The 20,569-nt window shown below is 47.1% G+C and overlaps 5 protein-coding genes across 5 annotated transcripts; all 5 read left to right on the forward strand.

Moving 5' to 3' along the window:
- Positions 1–82: 82 nt before the first annotated feature.
- AO090001000598 (pyridoxamine 5'-phosphate oxidase family protein) lies at positions 83–938 on the forward strand (the record flags this gene model as incomplete). Its single annotated transcript, XM_001819054.3, has 2 exons — positions 83–146; positions 202–938. The coding sequence occupies 2 exons, from the start codon at positions 83–85 to the stop codon at positions 936–938; spliced, it is 801 nt and encodes a 266-aa protein (XP_001819106.1).
- Positions 939–1,684: 746 nt separating this feature from the next.
- AO090001000599 (SIR2 family NAD-dependent protein deacylase) lies at positions 1,685–2,714 on the forward strand (the record flags this gene model as incomplete). Its single annotated transcript, XM_001819055.3, has 2 exons — positions 1,685–2,015; positions 2,086–2,714. 2 exons carry the CDS (start codon positions 1,685–1,687, stop codon positions 2,712–2,714), a joined length of 960 nt encoding a protein of 319 aa, XP_001819107.1.
- A 728-nt stretch (positions 2,715–3,442) lies between these two features.
- AO090001000601 (putative SNF2 family helicase/ATPase) lies at positions 3,443–6,981 on the forward strand (the record flags this gene model as incomplete). Its single annotated transcript, XM_023234624.1, has 2 exons — positions 3,443–6,490; positions 6,556–6,981. The coding sequence occupies 2 exons, from the start codon at positions 3,443–3,445 to the stop codon at positions 6,979–6,981; spliced, it is 3,474 nt and encodes a 1,157-aa protein (XP_023089731.1).
- Positions 6,982–13,041: 6,060 nt separating this feature from the next.
- Positions 13,042–15,207, forward strand: AO090001000603 (uncharacterized protein; the record flags this gene model as incomplete). Its single annotated transcript, XM_023234625.1, has 6 exons — positions 13,042–13,084; positions 13,174–13,296; positions 13,673–13,746; positions 13,823–13,978; positions 14,030–14,484; positions 14,631–15,207. The coding sequence occupies 6 exons, from the start codon at positions 13,042–13,044 to the stop codon at positions 15,205–15,207; spliced, it is 1,428 nt and encodes a 475-aa protein (XP_023089732.1).
- Positions 15,208–17,815: 2,608 nt separating this feature from the next.
- exg2 (putative exo-beta-1,3-glucanase) lies at positions 17,816–19,633 on the forward strand (the record flags this gene model as incomplete). The annotated part of the gene is made up of 3 exons (XM_001819058.3): positions 17,816–18,079; positions 18,132–19,144; positions 19,219–19,633. The coding sequence occupies 3 exons, from the start codon at positions 17,816–17,818 to the stop codon at positions 19,631–19,633; spliced, it is 1,692 nt and encodes a 563-aa protein (XP_001819110.3).
- Positions 19,634–20,569: the final 936 nt, after the last annotated feature.

Genomic DNA, 20,569 nt, shown 5'->3' on the forward strand with positions numbered 1-20,569 from the left:
AGAAGCACATCTGATATCATTCACGAAGTAGAATTGTATTCCTCTAGTTCAGACAAACAGGACGCATATTCTATTCTACGATATGGGGCGAACACTGACATATCCCAAGCGGTCTTCCAACACTGTCAACCGCTACAAACACCGAGGTAAGGTTTGGATGACTGAAGATCACAGCTAGGGGCCACTCTAAGACTCTTCTAGCCACTTATGACTTGCAAGCAATCCATACCATCATCAATTCGAGCCAGGTACTCCATGTGTCTTTTTCACCGGGGCCCTCCGATCCTTTCCCCGCAATTCTGCCTATGATCGGGCAGATGGGTTCGTTCGACTACCCGTCGGCAAGCATTGACGAACCCTTGGACTGCTATCTTCATGGATACGTCAGCTCACGGATTATGAATTTGGCTCGGGACTCTGACGGTGATGGATTGCCCATTTGTATCGCTTCCAGCAGGGTGGATGGGTTGATCCTTTCCTTAACTCCAAATTCACACAGTTATAACTACCGGTCCGCCATATTGCACGGATACGCCAAATTGGTGACTGACGAAGCCGAAAAGCTCTATGCGATGGAATTAATTACCAACTCAGTACTCTGCGACCGCTGGGAGCATTCTCGGGTGCCACCAGACCGTGCAGAAATGTCATCAACTGTCATTCTCAAGGTCAAAGTCGTCGATGGTAGTGGCAAGATCCGAGACGGTGGTGTCTCGGATGAAAAGAAGGATACAACGAACGATGAGGTCACCAGCCGTGTCTGGACTGGTGTTGTGCCCGTTTGGGAGACATTTGGAGATCCCGTTCCAAGCCCTGCGAACAAAGTAAAAGAAGTTCCTGACTACATCACTCGGTTTGTCGCAGATAAGAATGATCAAAATCGGCGATATGCACGGGAGGCAGTTCATATTGCACTTCCTGCTGAGGAACAGCATTAGTTTTGTTGGTTTTATGGCTTTCCTCTCTTGCTTTTATAATCATAGTTATGCTATAATGAGGTTTCATGGTAGCTAGAAGCTCCGAATCTACTAAGTACAAACACTTCCTGTTCAAGTGGCATCTGGAAGCTTATCCCGAGTCAGGCAGGGCGAGTAGTTTCCAATAAGAATAAGAAGAGGTTTGAAAAAGGTAATATTGATCTAATTCGTTATACGGAGTAGCCCGAAACATAATTGCAGCTGAGGACGAGTTACAGTAACTTTCATATCCTGTTTAGAGTGTTTATGCTAAGACAAACACAAGTCGAACTATAGTTGCACTACCGCTCTGCAGGATATACAAAGTATTTCAGACCGCTTTAAAATCCTTAACAAATATCAAGGTCACTTCAAGAATGGAGAACTATTTAATATGCACCTACATACGAATTCCATGAGAACCTATTGGAAAGGAGGTATAGCCTGCATAAATACAATTTCAAGAAGTCTGGGCTCAAAACGAGCTTACGGTTCAAATGCCACGCACTACCGACAGGGCCAACGTCATAATTTAAACATCAACATTGCAATACTGGACTTTCTTTGCCCATCGAACCTGAGTGTCCGTGTACATGTTTCTACCCTTTTTTTAAATAAGAAAAAAATACACCCCTGAATATATACTAATAACTATATCGACCTACCGTTTCTATTATCTTTCCCATCCATCTTTTGCGGGGTACAACAGTCATTATCAACACCCCGCTATGGCTCCGTCAGCCATTCCCGCAGCTGATCTTAGGACATTCTCGGAGTACCTAAAAGGACGTAAACGTATACTCGCACTTCTAGGAGCTGGCATCTCAGCCTCATCGGGGCTTCCTACCTTTCGAGGAGCGGGGGGTTTATGGCGAACCTACGATGCGACTGATCTGGCGACGCCCGAAGCATTCGAAGCCAACCCAGACCTTGTGTGGCAGTTTTATAACTATCGGAGACATATGGCGCTGAAAGCACAGCCGAATCGAGCGCATTATGCGTTAGCAGAGCTCGCTAAAAGAAATAAAAATTTCATTACCTTGTCGCAAAACGTCGACGGTAAGCCAGACCTTCGCTACACTGCCTATCCTAACTTCGCATTGTCACTAATGAAATAATCTGTCTACAGGTCTCTCACAACGAGCAGGGCATCCATTATCCCAACTTCACCTTCTCCACGGTTCCCTCTTCACCGTTAAATGCACATCTTTCTACTGCAGTTACTCCCGTGAGAACGACTTCACTGATCCAATAGTTCCTGCTCTCGCGATACCGAAGAACGTTCCAGAGCCCAAGCCATCGACGGACGATAAGACGGGCGAGGAAGCTTCTACGTCTATATACAATGCATTAGGGATACCGGAAGGTGAAGAAGTTGATATTTCTGATGACCGAGTTCCGCTAGCTCCGCTGAGCTCTGATGTCCTTCCACATTGCCCAGAGTGCAAAGATGGACTCTTGCGACCAGGGGTGGTATGGTTCGGAGAGAGTTTGCCGTTACAAACCCTCGACATGGTGGATAGCTGGATGAGGTCTGGTCCGATCGATTTAATACTAGTGATTGGTACAAGCTCCAGGGTGTACCCTGCTGCAGGCTATGTCGATAAGGCTAGGGCGAGAGGCGCTAGGGTTGCGGTGGTCAATATGGATCGGAATGATGTAGGATCTTCGGGGTTAAAACCAGGTGATTGGTTCTTCCAAGGCGATGCAGGTACCATCGTTCCAGAAATCTTAAAGGAAATCATTGGGGAGATCTGATTGGTATTATGGGGATTGTCGGTGTGATCGTCCGCTAAACTAATAGACTCAAATGCTCTAGTGATAACGTAAATATATAAAGCTCGGAGCCACAGTTGTCTACTATAGCACCCTCCCAGGTTGGTTACACTATAGTAGAAAAAGAGGAATAACCGAATAATAAGTGGTCCTTAAGATGTAATTACAGCCCTTGAACCTTTCTCGAGAAACTTCATAGGAGATTTACTTGCGTTGTCATCGAATCACACTCGATAAAGAATCAGGCAATGAGGGTATACTCAGTTATGGCGGCTGGTTGCCGGGGCAAAGTTCTACCCAAATAAAACTAGCGAGTTTAGCGCTATCGATAAATGTGGCATGTCGGCACTAAACAACATTTGCAGCCTCAACATCAACTTCTCTGGCAACCCCACCCCCACTCAGTGAGCCTTGGAAATAATCATAGCTCCTTTGTTATGGCATGGGCGATTTCCTAAGATCTAATCGCGGTATGTGAATGAAGTCATTCTAATATAAAACCCCACAGTGTGGGGAAACTCCACGATGGCCTGAAGAGTTATGCTAACTATTGTGCCATCCCTACGATCAGATCTGGAAATGAATGAGGAAACCCAACATCAGTGGAACAGTATACCTTATTGTCTCATCTCATATATTTCGTCATAATACTTTCAGACTATCTCAGCAGACTACCTACCTAGAGGAAACCCCTCCATCAATTATTCAAGATGGCGAAAGAAAGTGAAAACCCGTTGAATCCGATCACCCCAGGGAAGCCGAAAGATCAACCCCACCGTCACATTTCCAATCAGCCAGAATTTGGGAAACCCTCACCGTTAGGCGGGGGGCGTCCTCAAAACCATCAATCCAATCACCCTTTCAACATCCCTAAACAGAACAGGCCTCGACCAGAGCACCATAGACCCCAACAGCAGCAGCGACAAGGTGCACCCTTTCATGGTTACCGGCCTCCTACGACACCAGGTGTTGCAGTCTCAACTCCCAGGCGCGCTGAGCCCTTCGACCCTTTTAAGCCCGTTCGTCCGTCGGCCTACAACAATTCCCGGTTTTCTCGCCCTGTCGATAATGATGTTGTCTCAATCAAACGCCCGGAAAATTTCACCTTTAACACACCACGGGCCCCCAAAACCTTCTTCGCTTCGAAAGCATCCGCGGTTAAGGTGTCAAACGCATCGAAGAACCTGCGGAACTTTGTCGATTTGACTGGCGAGGGCGGCTTCACGCCCAGCTCCCGATCACGCAATGTTGGTTTCGGATCGATGGATGTGAACGGTTATGTTGACACAGCTAAGGCAAACGAGAACATCAAAGCTCTTCTAGAGGGAGCCTTTGAAGACGAAGATGAAAAGCAAGATTCCAGAGCAAAGAACAAGAAGAAGAAAAAGGATAAGAAGAATAAGGGTAAAAGCAAGAAGGCCGAGAAGCGAAATACCGAGAATAAAGAAAGCTCCGAAATAGATGATCTAGCCGCTCAATTGCAAGGGGTTACTGTTAATGAGTCCAGCGCGGACGGCAATGATGCGAGTCGTGCGGAGACCGAGACTGAGGCCGATCGATCGAGCGAGGATACTACCGATCGGGAAGTAGGACAAACAAGCGCTCCCAATGAACACGGTATCACCGGAGAACTTGAATCAGAAAACGAAGATGGTGAAGAAGTAGAAGACGAGGAGGAGGAGGAGGAAGAAGAAGAAGAAGAAGAAGAAGAAGAAGAAGAAGACGAAGATGATGGCACGGTGGAGGGCTTGAAAGTTAAGTTACTGCCCCATCAACGAGAGGGAGTGAACTGGATGCGGGACAAGGAAATTGGCAATAGCAAGACCAAGGGTGTACTTCCAAAGGGTGGAATCCTCGCAGACGACATGGGTCTTGGGAAGACCGTTCAAGCTATAACCCTGATGCTCACAAACCGGAAACCTGAAGACGGGCGTCGGCGCATCATTGATTCTGAGGAAGACGATGGTAGTGGCATTGACTCCGAGGGCGATGGAGGCAAAGATGATTCGAAGCTACCTCCCGGATTGAGCAAGTCTACTTTGGTTGTTGCTCCATTAGCATTAATCAAACAGTGGGAGTCCGAAATCGCTGACAAGGTTGAGGCTTCCCATAGACTTCGCGTATGTGTTTACCATGGGAATACTAGAACAAAGGCGACAGACAATCTTGAAGATTACGATGTTGTGATTACGACATATGGCACTCTGACATCTGAACACGGTGCCATCGACAAGAAAAACAAGAAATCGGGCATCTTCTCCGTCTACTGGTACCGAATCATCTTGGATGAAGCCCACACTATTAAGAACCGGAATGCAAAGGCAACCCAATCTGCTTGCGCTTTAGATGCCGAGTATCGATGGTGCTTGAGCGGAACTCCAATGCAAAATAATCTTGATGAGTTGCAAAGTTTGATCAAGTTCCTCCGGATCAAACCCTATAACGATCTAGCAGCCTGGAAAGAACAAATCACTAAGCCTCTAGCCAATGGGCGCGGGGCTCTTGCGATCGAGCGTTTGCAAGTCGTTCTGAAGGCTTTCATGAAGCGGCGCACTAAGGATGTCTTGAAGCTCAATAGCAACCTCAAACCTAACGAAGCAGCTTCCGACGGAGAGCAGAAAAAACCATCCGGCTTCCAAATCGTCAAGCGAGAGGTGATCAAGGTTTCGGCAGAGTTCACACCGGGTGAGCTGAACTTCTACAAGCGCCTCGAGCAGCGAACCGACAATAGCCTTGAAAAGATGATGGGCGGCTCCAAACTCGACTACGCTGGTGCATTGGTACTGTTGTTGCGTCTCCGACAGTCCTGTAACCATCCAGACTTGGTGAAAAGTGACCTTGCTAAAGATAAAGATATTCTCCTGCAGAATGGTACCTCAGGTAGTCAACCTGCAGCCGGGAAACAGGATGATCTGGACAGTATGGCGGATCTCTTTGGGGCTCTCAGTGTTGTCTCGAAGAAATGCGACATCTGCCAAGCTGAATTAAGCCAGAAAGAGACGAAAGCTGGTGCTAGCAGATGTGGTGAGTGTGAAACAGATCTGAACGTTAGTTTCACCGGTAATCACAGCGGCAAGAAAAAGCATTATCCAGAGCAAGACGTTGTGGACCTTACGGAATCACCCTCCAACCGGCGATCAGATGCTCAACTTGCACGGTCCCGAAGAAATAGAAAGGTAGTTATCGATAGCGACGATGAAGAAGACGATGGCGAGTGGCTCGTCCCCGAAGACCAGCGTACGGTACCAGATCTTGGAAAGGCTGGAGGGTCGGATGATGAAGATGCGGAAGGAGGTGGCGATTGGCTCGGCTCAGAAGACTCTGAGACTGACTCGGACGATGAAGGCGGTCCTGAGTCGCCAACACGCAACCGTATGGGTTCCAGAAAACAGGTTAATGAATCGGATGAAGACGACATCTATCTTAATCCTGGCGATGAAGACAATCAGGTGCTTCCTTCAACAAAAATCCGACACCTGATGAAAATTCTCAGGCGAGAGTCTTCAGACTACAAATTCATTGTATTCTCGGTCTTTACGTCAATGCTGGACAAGATTGAACCGTTCCTTCAGCGCGCGGGCATTGGGTTTGCACGTTATGATGGTGGCATGCGAAACGACCTCCGAGAGGCCAGCCTGAACAAATTGAGGAACAATAGTGGGACAAGAGTCTTACTTTGCAGTTTGCGAGCTGGTGCGCTGGGACTGAACCTTACCGCGGCCAGTCGGGTGGTTATCTTGGAGCCGTTCTGGAATCCTGTATGTTCTTCACCTAATGCTAATAGCCTTATGCCTGCTGTTGTGACTGACTCTGATTTATTTAGTTCGTTGAGGAGCAAGCTATTGATCGTGTCCATCGTCTAAACCAAACTGTCGATGTCAAAATCTATAAACTTATCATAAAGGATACTGTTGAAGAGAGAATCATTGACCTTCAGGAGCGCAAGCGCGAGCTTGCTAATGTCACCATTGAGGGCAAGACTGCTGCGGCCAAGCTTACCATGAACGACATGATGGCCCTCTTCGGTCGGGATGCGGAATCACGCTTCACAGGGGAACGTGGCAACATCGACCTTACACAATCCACACGGTTGTTGAGCGCTGCCGATGAAAACAACTATTCTAATTCCCAGTCTTCTGACAAACCGAAGACACAGGCATCACACTCCAGCTCACGCGATCGAAACCGGCAGCCGGAGAAACGGGGAGGGCGCAGAGGTGAAGATTCGGTCTTTGGAAGACGGTGGTAAATGGACAGGTAGCGTTTTTATGGCTTCAGGCGCGGGACAAGGTGCGTCAGACAGACAAGGCAATTTCACGGCGGGGAGCAATTGGATAGGGTAGTTGGGTCTGACCAATTTTAAGTCTTGCTATAAGATATCGGGATTTTATTAGGGCTTGTCTTGGCGTCCAAGGGATTTAGACGTGCTTTCTGGAAATATACCTACTTTGATGGACATTTTTATTATCCGTACAGCCAGTCTCCGAAGAACTTTTGAGCGATTGTTGCCCCGAGTTTTGGCCTTAACACTTTCGAACCAAGTCGGCGAATTGAAAACCGATGCAATATTAGCAGGCTGAACAATAACTGAAACCAAGTATGGACATTGGCATTGATACACGACCTGAAGAATAAGAAGAAGGAAAAGCAAGTGTTCAAAATTCTCCGGATGGTCTCGTTAGTTTTTGGAATGAAGTATCATACCCACTTACACCAGCAGACTGATGTGAGTTGGAGGTACACGCTGGGTCTACAAAGACCATGTCAGCCCCAGTCGTTCGACAGGCACTCCGAACCACACATTGCTCTGTGGAATGGTCCAAGCATCATGCGCATCATCGCTCAAGCGTTTGCATCAATCGCCGCCATGTGCCTGGTTGGTACAGTAGCACGTGTTACTCAGTCCGATTCAGAACACGACCCCTTCTCATTCGACCAACTTGGTATCCTCGGGCGTGATGTGGCCATCATAGGATGTGGATCAGCAGGCACATATGCCGCTATCCGCCTGCAACGGTTGGGCAAGAGTTTCGTTGTCACTGAGAAACAGGATAAACTTAGAGGTCATTCAAATACTTACTCTTACACTGCTACCGGAATTCCAGTGCCATACAGTGTGATGAGCTTTCTCAACAAAGACGTGGTGACGGACTATTTCTCCCACCTCAGGATCTCCCTGGTAAACAAGACCACCGTTACGAACCAGTCCGAGAATGTCGATTTCGCGACCGGAGAACCCATCGCCATAAAACCAATCACTATCCCGAGCGATGACCCGGAAGTGAGAATTGCAATAGAGAACGATAAGGCGCAGTTAGCTAGACATGTTAAAAATGTTCTCTCTTGACGTCATCTATGGAATACAACATTTCTTAACTTTCCATCGCATGACAACAGCGTATTATACAGAGCCGCAGAGAAAAAATTGGGTCGTGACGTGCTTTACAAGAGCAGGGTCATCCGCGCTATGCGCAGACTCAGCGAGATGGACAATTCCAGTTATATCTTGGCTCAAACCCCGTCGGAACAGAAGCCGATCCACGCAAAGGAATTCCTCATAGCTTTTCCACAGACGATCGAGAATCTTATGCCACTTAGCCTTGATAGACAAGAAAGGGAAACCCTCATATGGTTTACTGGCACATATTAGTATTCAAGTGTCATAAAAAATGTATATCATAATGCGCAATCTATTGGGAATCGTGCATACGTCACGCTATATAACCTTCCCATCCTTCCAGGTGTGTATAGCTTAGTCAAGACTAGTGTGCCGGTCCTGAATTGGCAGTTCCACCTTCATGCGCAACGAAGAAGTGAAGAAGGACATCGTGGACAGTGTCTTACTGATTCGGCACCCCAATGTCACCGTGACAGAGCCAGAAATTGTTGCATTGAGATCACCTTCTCCATACGAGCTTTCAGGGCAAAGGATGGATTCTATAGAAAGCTGGATGCGCTCCAGGGACATCGCGGGACTGATTATACCGGGGCGGCTTTGACCGCACACGAGAGTCATCTCATTTGGGGTTTTTCTGAGAAGCTGTTGTTGAAGCATTTTGTTTAAATGGGAAATGTATGATGTGGTCTATTGTCATGATTGATCTGTCGATCTGAACACTCAAACCGCGCTGGTGTATCGGAGTGTTTGCTCATGGAGCGGTCTAGTACTTACATGTGACTTAGAACAATTGCCGGGCCACGTACTCTCCGTCCTCGCTTTGGTTCTTAGCGTTGGAAAGGATCTCATCGTTGTACACTCAGAAGTGACTACTTCGCATATACCACAGCCAAATCATGTAGGAGATATATCACATACCTAGTATTTCCAACTCAAAACTAAACCTAGAGCCAAAGTCACCAATCTTTACTGGTCAATGATCGACCATGATGCAGAGTCCAAGTTTAAGGCTAGAGGGTTTGAACTAAATTAACTTGCAGAGTAAATTCAGGTTTGATAGGTCTCATTTTCTTTTCTGGGGAGAGTTTGGTTTGTTTGGTTTGGTTGTGGGATTTATTTAGTCCGGCATTCAGGGTTCCTTTTCCGAAGGCAAAGGGGAGAAAAAAAGCAAAAAGACGACAAACGAGAAGATTGGGGCTGAAATCAAGGACACGCCTCGCAAACTAGCGATAGGAGAGTAGATTGTAATGTCGGTTAGTCAGATGTCTGAGGTGTGCAATCCAGCTTGGGCGGCCAGACCAGATCTGAAATGTTCAATCGGCGTCGAAACCCCCTTACAGGGTTACTGCAGGCGAGATGCATGCATGGAACCGAATTCTAGAAAGCCAGGAAGATCCGACTAGAATAGGAAGAACTACCTATTAGAATCAGACAAGAATGCAAATCTTACGTTGTACAAGTCACCGCTTCTTTTATTTTTATTTTTTTTATTTTTATTTTTTTTTATTTTTATTTTTATTTTTATTTTTTTTTTTTTGTACTTCTTCTACATATCTTTCCCCAGCGGCTGAGAGTCAGGAGGCTTATGAGACGTCAGAAATGTAACACGAATCCCATGTCCATGAGCTTCCACTCTGACTACTCCGTATGCATATCAATGCATAAAGCTAGTGGATTTAAATATAGAGTCCCCCCCAAAGCGCCCCCTCTCCGTAAGTTACTAAGCCCGAAAGGAAGGATTTTAAATTGCGATTCACCAGATGACACTGAAATGATCAGCATCAAACCCTCTCGCGCTTTTCTCAAACCCGTCGTCAATCGGGACTGGAGACATCTGGAGAGCCAAGACGCTTCGCGTCGGAGAAGCAGCCTTATTTGTCTGGTCCCCTGCGTCTGTGGGCGTCACGAAGGTGGTTAGTCTTGTCTGCCAAATTAGATAAAATAGGATCTGCACCGTTGGCGAGACGAAACTGGATGAGGAGCGAATGGCGGATCCACCACCATCGATGGGCTAAAGAGCTAAGGTGCTTTGGTGGTGGGGATTGTCGGGCCCCGCTCCAATCCCAGAGCGGATCCTTGGAGCTATGCGTTCCTTCTATTATTATTTTCATTAATTAATCATAATATTATTACCTTGTGACAATCTTCTGGTGGTGTTAGGTTTCTTTTCCCTTAATTTCTGTGTAGGGGTCATCGATGGCCTGGGGACGCGGGATTGGGGAAGGAAGGATTAGGGCACGGTATTATGTCTATCCATGGTTTGTTAAGGTTTCTTTCTATCTATATGTGACCATCTTCAAAATTAAAATAAATATAAATATAAATTAATATACATCGCGGATTTTCATCTATTCGTCATCTCTCTCTCTCGGTAACTGTTGGCCGAGTACGTATCGTAGTCACTTGTGTCTATTGACCAGTACGAGTATAAAGAAAGAAATGAAGAAGGGTAGCGAGCCAGGATCTCGTGGAACTCAGTAAATCAGTATTAAGGATCTGCAAGATATGTTTTAGTGACCAACAGGGATATCTCACCTCCATTACGGCCGGCATTACCCCAGCCTGGTCCAATGGAAAAATCGCCGTGGGGAGTTGAGAGTACTTTGTCCTACGACGGTAGGCTTTCGGGGAACAGATTCCTGTGAACGGAGACAAAGAGCAATCATGTTCGACTATACTCCTTCTGGTGGACTCGGGAGAGAAGCGCTCAATTCCCAATGGACACGCAAGACTGCCCTTATGCAGTCCATCAAAAACGTGGCGGCCACGAGACAAAGCCACGCCTGGGATATAGTATTGGGTAGATGTTTGTTTCCCCAAGAGTCCTTGGGACTGGTTGTCAACGTGCTCGGCCATGTCGGATTTTGAGAGAGGATGTTAAGTAACAAGTTGACAGGTCAGTCCTGGCTGGTCGGGAAATGTTGTAGGTGTGTTGGGATGGTGGGCAAGGAATCTTTCTCTTGGGGAGAACAGATAACACTCTGCATATTGGCCGATGATCAGGACGCCTAGGAATATATTCATCTTGTTCTAGAAGGCACGGAGAATTAACGAAGCGACGAGAGAAATTAATTATATACTTTGTGATCAAGTATAACAAATATTGCTGGAGAGATGGTTACTCAATGGTCAGGTGAGCCATTCCAAATCACCGCAAGAGCAACGGTGCTTCAGATGCTCTACTCTGTACTTGCTCTTAACGAGGTGGTACCGAGATCGATCCTGGCTTGCATCTCTGTACAACCAGATACCAAGACATACTTCGTTTGTCTAGCGAAGCGAAGGGAGTATGTACAGCAGTAACTCTCTGCCATGGACAGGATCAGTTAGTACTACTACTAAACAGTACGTATAGAGCTAGCTACCTATCTGAAAGGCGATCCTATTGGAGTTCCCCCTCCATGTATTAGTTAGTTCGTCATCTTGTCTTCCTTCACCATCTCCACCAGCACATCCATTTTCTCCTTCGACGGCGTGTTTCCCTCGTGGGCCCATGCGGCACTTCTCCTGGACGTCTGGCTGGCCATCATGGCGCCACTAAGCCAGTAGTTCGACCTTTAGCATCGCGATTCCTTTCCCAATTCACCTTAACCATCCTGTTTTATCTTCGCTCCGACTGAGGTTCTGATAGTCCTCCAAAAAGAAAAAAAAATAAAATAAAAATAAAAAATAAACCCCCACTCTGGAGTGCAAGCATTACGACTCTTTTTTCAGACCGCCTTCTCCTGGGAAATTTTTGCCACACTTTCATTGGACTTTTTTGAGCAGGCTAAGCCATAGCTTAATCCTGGCCCTCGGCCCCATTTGATTTTCGGATCGTATTCCTTTCCGTCCCTTTGAACTATTAGTCTTCTTGCATTGCGCTGCGTCAGAAACGAAATAGAAATAAAGAACCAAAAAGAAAAGAAAAAGAAAAGAAAAAGAAAAGAAAAAGAAAAGAAAAAGAAAAGAAAAAGAAAAAAAAAAAAAAAAACCAATAAAATGAAGGAAGGAAGGAAAAAGAAAAGAAGAGGAGCCTAGTCATGTTAATTCCCCGTATCTAGTAGTTCTTTTAACTTTTTGTTTTTCTATCTTTTCCAGAAACATATTACAAAAAAGTAGATTTATAATATTATCGGATAATTTTAATCCTCATCAATCAAGGGTCAAAAGTAAAAGTATTAGAATTCTCAAAGGAATAATAATTATACTCCTCACAAGAATAAGAAGAAAAAAATATTACTCTAGGGAAAAAGAACAGAACACGACCTAAAACCATGCGGCCCGTTCGCTTTTTCTCTGACGGAAGGCTTTAAGGTTACTAACTATCAAACTACTCCGTTTTAGGGGCTGCCGCTCTCTCTCTCACGTCGTCTTGCTTCAATCCACCAAAGTCGCCTCTCCTCTGTCTTCTCTCCGCCTCACTCACGTCCTGCTTCACTTGCGAGCTTTGGAAGCAGTGTCTGTTCAAACAATCTCTTGGAATTCCGAAGCCATTGCATCTTACTGAGGGTACGTTTCACCTGCAAAATATTGTTTCCTGGCAAATCTGGAAATCGAGCCCCTCCGCCCACGTTTCCCCGTATCATTCGGGCGCAGCAGCCTCTGCATAACTTGGCGATGCTTCGTTTGCGGACTAATACTTATGTCTCGGGAACCATAGGTCTGATTTAACTAGGCTCTGTCTGTTTTCTACTTAATACAGCCCCTTCACCACCTCGCCTCGTCATTTCGGCCGGTCCGTCTTTCCATTGCGTTCCCTCAGCCTCGCCTCCCTCTCGTCTCATCATTCCGATTCCGCAGACAGTCGAATACATAAAGCCGAATTTGTGCTACGCCGACGCATACAATAACTACTAGGCTCGAGTGGGATGTGGTCTGAAGTTACTCCGACGAACTCTTTCTAGCCTCTGTTGTCACACAACTTTCTCAATGGGGAATTCGCAGGGAAAGCCGGTGTGCTCCACCGATGAAAGTACGTTTATGTTACCCAGTCGTCCATTGAAACCGACAACAATGGTTTTTGATTTAGATTCGTGACGCTGACCGCAGGGGGGGCAACAGTCAACCTGAACCAATTCCGGTTACTTCGCGTGGTCGGGAAAGGTGCTTTCGGAAAGGTCCGTATCGTTGAGAAAAAGGATACCGGGTTGACTTTTGCGCTCAAATACATCCGAAAAGAAGAAGGTACGAACCTAAGGTTGATCCTATCCATCTTGCCTCAACTGATGTATTTCTTCTGCAGTGGTTCGGTCGGAAAGTGTACGGAATATCATCCGTGAACGGAGAATGCTCGAGCACTTGAATCACCCATTCCTGTGCAACCTGAGATACAGCTTCCAAGATATAGAATATATGTGCGTCTTGCAGCGGTTTTTTCACGCAATCATTCCCCTCCTCCACCCTTTGCCATGTTGCTGATATCTGAGAAGTTATATCGTGGTGGATCTGATGAATGGCGGTGATCTGCGATTCCATATCTCAAGAAAATGCTTTACTGAGGAAGCGGTGCGCTTTTGGATGGCCGAACTCGGGTGTGCTCTGAAATATATTCACTCGCAAGGCATTATTCATCGAGATGTGAAGCCGGACAATGTGCTACTGGACTCTGAGGGACACGTCCACTTGGCTGATTTCGTATGTTATCCCTCTGGTTGACTTGGATCGTTGCATTTCGGCACCATGGAAAACTAACATACTGTCTTTACTACAGAATGTGGCCTCGGACTTCCGCCCTGGAAAGCCTCTCACCAGTAAATCAGGGACCCTAGCATATCTTGCGCCCGAGGTATACGAGGGCGGCGGATACTATTGCGAAGTTGACTGGTGGTCACTGGGAGTAACATTCTACGAGTGTATCTACAACAAGGTTTGTCGAAGCGTGTTCTTTAGCCGGGATCAAAGCTAACAAAACTCCAAGCGACCATTCGAAGGTCGTAGCCAGGACGTATTGAGCGAAAACATCAAAAAAGCTCAGCCGAAGTACTATGTCACTAACCCGGCAGTCTCGGTTCCATGCTTGCGAGCGATGGGTGCACTCTTGGAGAAGGACCGAAGCAAACGGATCGGTGCCTCCAGTTGGGAGAGTTTTATATCTCACATTTTCTTCGCTGAAATTGATTTTGTAGCGCTTGAGCACAAGGAAATCCCGCCAGTGTTCAGACCCTCTAGCGATAAAACCAACTTTGACGCCACATATGATCTGGAGGAATTGCTTCTTGAGGAGGCACCGCTCGAGGCCAGAGCTCGCCGACAGAAGCCACGAGCAGAATTAAGAGAAGACGCTACAGCGAAGGAAATCAGGGAAGATGAGCTTCACCGTCTGATTGAAACCATGTTCGAGCCATTTGATTACACGACTGTGACTTTCCAAGGGTATGTTGTCTAGCGCATGGTGCGCATGAAATGCGGATTCCGCTAACTAGTCATAGAAATGCCGCGGAAGCTATTGCAGCAACGAAGTGAGTGAAAAGAAGACTGTGGGCGCGAACGAACCGTCCCATTTACTGACGATTCTCCAGGAATCCTGAAGACTGCCTTCCCCCAGCTGGCTCAACGCACTCGCGACAATACTCGCAGACCGATTCTTCGAGAAACTCGCCTCCCTTGCGCAACAATGATGGGTCAGTGAGTCGATTGACTCAGCCCGAAACTCCGTCCCCCCTTGGCGAGACTGTAGACCATCAAGACTCTATCCCGAACCAGGCTCCTACCTCTCCGACCTCCCACCCACAGCCGCCGCCTTCACCAGCTCCACAATTCCATCGTCCATTCCATCCTCAGCCGAACCCTGCAGCCAATCATCTTCCCCCAGCCAACTCCAATCCTGCGCCGGGTCGTCCGAAGGGTGCAACACGGAAAACAAGCAAAGGTGGTGGTGTGCAGATGGTGCTCGAGGAAGCAGGCAGTTGGAGTGAATTGGCTGATCAAAGCTCGACCCTCCCAGCCGAAGGTTATGATGCAGGTTCTATCAAAGGAAAATCCTCGAACAGCGGCATGCTAGCCTTCCTGAGCCGGAAGAAGGGCCGTGACAGGAGTCCAAAGCCACAGGAACCAGGCGTTCTGGGCAAAGAAGGAGCTAGACAAATCATTAGCTGAGGAGGACATGACTCAATTCAAGCGGTAGGGGCATATAACGCGCCCTGCCTTCCTTCGGCCTCTACTCCTGAGCTAGCCGGAAAAGCATCGACCTCTCAAAATGGAATTCTCCTCTTACAGCATTCAACAGATCGCTGACATGTTGCACCACTGGCTGGCCCAACTAAGATTGGTCGCATCATGGCGTCTAATGCAATATATCTCGCGAAGCCTCGCCTAGAATTCTGGCCGTCGCATTTGAGATTCCGAGGTCAGATGAAAAATTAACAATACTGAAAATTTTGGCGATACACAAAAAAACTCTCAGCGGCAAGACTCATGACCCACTATTCTGCTGGTCCTCTTTTCTGGTCCGTCGTATTTTAAAATTACCTGGCAATGCATCAACATCGCCACGAAAGGGTGACTGTGAATTGGTGACCATGCAGTTGGTGTCTTCATGCTTTCCCATTCTCGGAGCCCAAGACCGTCATGAGTCCTGGGCCGCGGAAGAAAACATTACTCCCTTAATTACCCTCAATTTCTTTGTTCTCGTGGGTTTAGCAAAGAGCAGACCTATTCTCTATCTTCGTTCTCCCCTTTTTGTGTTGGACTAGGTGCGGAGTTGTACAGGCGGAAGTGCACCTATGACCAATTTATTATCATAATCATTACTAAGTTGACCAGCGAGACTTTGCTCCTATTCTGCATGTCGAACCCCATTGTGGATGTACATCTTGTTTCCTGTCTTGTGTGCTTTTGATTGCTTAGATGGCGTTTACATACCCCTCTTGATGGTCATGGATTGGCAGTGGTTATGCTGTGCATAGTGGTTCAAAGATATGAAAGGGGTTGCATAGATATTCTTTTTTCTCCCTTTTTTTTTTCCCTCTCTAACTTATTTCAGTTTCCACCAGGATCTCAATTGGGTAGGATGGTTACAGTTCATTTGTAATTAATGATTTGTTCATATGTTACTACTATATTTCCGTTGAATGTGAATACTTGAAAATAGACATTGATACACATATGAGAACAGGGTCCATATAGGACTACTACTAAGAGCTCGTGATCAACTACCTTTCCTTGGTAACTGGCTCATTCTTCAATGTCACTCTTCTCCACTCATCAAATGAACCAAGAAACCAGGCAACCACAATTCTCTTCTCCCTACTCCAGGAGACATGATCTCGCAGTTGTTAATCTGAAATTCACCGCTTTTGTTGCTCCGCAACTTTTTCTTCTCCACCAACGCCAAGGGGTTGGCCTCTCAGGCCGTCGGATCCATAAATAAACCATCCCTCGCGATCGGTAAATCTTCCGAACAATAATATAGATAGTAATGTTGCAGCTTCCAGACTGAAACAATTATGCTGAAATGATCCAAGCCTTACTTCCCGGGCTTTGCATATTATAATAAGCGGTTCAAAGGCCTCCGTTTTTCGCTTCGATGGTAAGTAGCGACGCGCTGCCGAGTCGCCAAGTTTGTTTACTGTGATAAGAAAGGCATATTAGAAACTTGGACCTTAGCGCGGGCAACTAACTAACGTCTGGGCTATAGAGTCGCGCTTCCCACATCGCATATGTATAATTGGCGATTCTTGCCCCGAGTCCCTGTCCTCTGCGATTTCTTAACGATGATTTTAATTCCTCTCATTCCTTGATTTAACCATTCGACACATCCCCACCTTCCATTCCTCTTGCGACGCGAATTTTCATGACGTTCTGACTTTTGTCTTACGGTGAACGAGTGGGGCTCCCGGCATTCGCATTGTCGAATTTGCAGATCGAGCGATTGTCGCATTCCGGTTAAAGTTAGAATTGCATGCCGAGTCACTCGCGCAGTCGGGACCGCTATCGCAGCGAGCGGGATCCGAGCAGACGCTATCGCGAGGTTTATGATGATGATGACGATGATGATTTCGATTACCATCCCCGTGAACGAAGGCGATATAGACGTGACGACTACCAACATGATATACGAAGCCATGAATCTCCAAACTATAATGATGATTTGAATGAATACGATGCTGCCGCGGAGGATCCTGCGGTACCTCTTAGATCGCATGATGTGGAGGGGAGGCGGAGAGAGAGGTCCAGGGCAGGAGAATCGCCAATTGCGTCGCCGAGCAGGAGAGACAGGAATCGCGGTGGGGAGGAATACAGAAGGCACGGAACCTATGGTGACGGTGGTAGTCCTACACGAGCCATGAGGGACCGCAGGCATCGCAGTCGGGACGGTCAAAGGGCACGACCTCGCGACATGGATAGAGAGGCGCGGAGGCAGAGGCGAAGGGAAAGGGCACGCGGCGCTGCAGCAATGAAACATAAAAGCAGTGATTCTACGAACAGTGGATCCCATCTATTGAGTGCTGATGCGTTGGCCAAACTCCGCTCCCATTATGATGAGGAGGACCAACGGGAAAGATCACAGGAGCAAGAACAACCCCGGATGGAGAGCAAGCGTCAGCGCAAGCGTCCAATTGTTGGCGATGAACCGCAGGCTCTTGCTCCATTCCCTGATGAGACGCCCCGAGGGCAGTCGAAAGGCAGAATCGTGTCCGGTGCTTATCTGGAAGAGGGTCATCCGGAGATGGAGGTTCGACATCGCGGAGGTGGTGGACCAGCAATGGAGGCTAGATGGAGAAAGGAGGGTAATTGGGATGGAACTATGGAGGGCTCCGATGCACAACCGCCGTTCTGGAAGCGGAAGAAATGGTGGATTGTCATAGGGGTGCTGGTCGTCGTTCTCGCTATTGTTATCCCAGTTGCTGTCGTTATGTCTAAGAAACATGGTCATGATGATGATAAATCAGGCTCAAGCTCTTCCGTCGATAACAGCGACTCGCCTTACATCTCAAGTTTGGATGGGCTAAGTCACGATAGCATTCCAGTATGTCTGCTTACGTGCAAATTTGTAGCTCGTTGCTAACTAGTATGTTTAGGAATCTGCTCAGGGGTCAATACTGGATCCCTGGACGTGGTACGACACGAGAGACTTTAACCTGACCTTTACCAACGAGACGGTCGGTGGCCTTCCCATCATGGGGCTAAACTCAACATGGGATGACTCAACAAGGCCCAACGACAATGTGCCCCCATTGAACGAATCCTTCCCGTACGGTTCGCAACCGATTCGCGGTGTGAATCTTGGGGGGTGGCTGTCAATCGAGCCCTTTATTGTCCCTTCATTATTCGAGAATTACTCAAGCAAGGACAGAATTATCGACGAGTATACATTGTGCAAAAAGCTCGGATCGTCCGCTGCCTCAACGATCGAAAAGCATTATGCAGACTTTATCTCAGAACAAGATTTTATAGACATGAGGGATGCAGGACTGGATCATGTTCGCATCCAGTTCTCCTACTGGGCGGTGACGACGTACGACGATGATCCGTATGTCGCAAAAATCTCATGGAGGTACCTCTTGCGAGCCATTGAATACTGCCGAAAGTACGGGCTTCGCGTAAACTTGGATCCCCATGGCATCCCGGGTAGCCAAAATGGCTGGAACCACAGCGGCCGCGAGGGAGTCATCGGCTGGTTGAATGGTACAGATGGCCAACTTAACAGACAGCGCTCTCTCGACTTCCACAACCAAATCTCGCAGTTCTTTGCACAACCCCGCTACAAGAATGTTGTTACAATCTACGGCCTCGTCAATGAACCACTCATGCTCTCATTGCCGGTTGAGGACGTATTAAATTGGACGACAGATGCCACGAAACTAGTGCAGAAGAACGGTATTTCAGCCTATGTCACCGTCCACGACGGCTTCTTGAACTTGAGTAAATGGAAGCAAATGCTGAAGGACCGGCCGGACCGGATGTTTCTTGACACTCACCAGTACACCATCTTCAACACGGGACAAATTGTCCTTAATCACACGGACCGAGTGAAGCTCATCTGTAATGACTGGTACAACATGATCAAAGAGATCAACACCACAAGTGCAGGGTATGTTCAACTAAGTTCTCTTAACACCTAAAGCACGACCATGTGTAGTCAGCTACTAACTGCGTTAAAAATAGCTGGGGCCCAACCATCTGCGGCGAATGGTCCCAAGCTGATACCGACTGTGCCCAATACCTCAACAACGTCGGCCGCGGCACCCGCTGGGAAGGCACCTTTGCTATAGGCGACTCAACAGTTTATTGTCCCACCGCTGACACAGGTCCAACCTGTAGCTGTGCCTCCGCCAATGCCCCTCCCGCCGATTACTCAGACGGTTACAAGAAATTCCTTCAAACATATGCCGAAGCGCAAATGTCTGCATTTGGAACAGCCCAGGGCTGGTTTTATTGGACGTGGCATACCGAGTCCGCTGCCCAGTGGAGCTATAAAACAGCTTGGAAGAATGGCTATATGCCAAAGAAAGCTTACGCTCCCGATTTCAAGTGCGGTGATGATATTCCGAGTTTCGGGGATTTACCGGAATATTATTAATTTGGTTTCCTTGTTTCATTATATGTTTCTAGATTTCCCCTTTCTATTTTCTATTTTTGGTTTCGGTTCAAGTTGCATACATTTGCGTGGTGGGCTACGGTTGTATTTTAGTTTGCTCATCGGACATCTGCAGGGTCGCTCTTGGTCTTCCTGCTGTATATACATGTTGATATCCTATTCATACTGCAATAAAGGATTAAAGGGGTTGTTTATAGGGTCTTCAAGTTATATAAATAGTTCTTGTGTACTCATGAACAGGATATAGTGTGTTCAGACAGAGTATATTATACAGTAGCATTCATCGTAACGGCATGACAATAACCCCAGGAGTCAATCAATGCCCCTGGGATAACCAAATAGCAGCATCAAGCTCCTCATTCGGCCAATCATCCTTCAAACCAGCCACCTTCATCCCACATCCCAGGTCTGTAGATATAGTTGCTGCGACGTTCATTTTCGTAGACCCCATCCAACAGATCACCGATCCGATGCAAACCAACCGGCTTCATAATCCACCCATCGAATCCAGTATCGATGTATACTTGTCGATCTTTCTCCTTCGAGGATGAAGACACAACTAATATCGGGACACGCTTCTTAAGTGCTCCGCCCCTGGCAGAGGATTGTTCACTTTCCCGAATCATCTTTGTTGCGGTCAAGCCGTCAACTACTGGCATCTGTTTACTCACATTAGCCCCATTGATCACTGTTATATAGGAGTGAAGAGTTGCTCACTTGTAGGTCCATCAATACCGCATCAAAACAATTTGCCTTTTCTCGAAACACGGATGCACACTCTTTCCCATCCCTCGTTAGATAGACCGTATGTCCGGACATTTCTAGTCTCTTGCGCAGAATGGTGCTATTTGTGGGATCGTCCTCGGCCACTAGGATGTGTAGATTGGTTTTTGTTCGTCTGTCGGTTGGATAGCTTAT

The sequence above is a fragment of the Aspergillus oryzae genome, chromosome 2 (genome assembly GCF_000184455.2).
Source record: "Aspergillus oryzae RIB40 DNA, chromosome 2".
NCBI lineage: Eukaryota > Fungi > Ascomycota > Eurotiomycetes > Eurotiales > Aspergillaceae > Aspergillus > Aspergillus oryzae.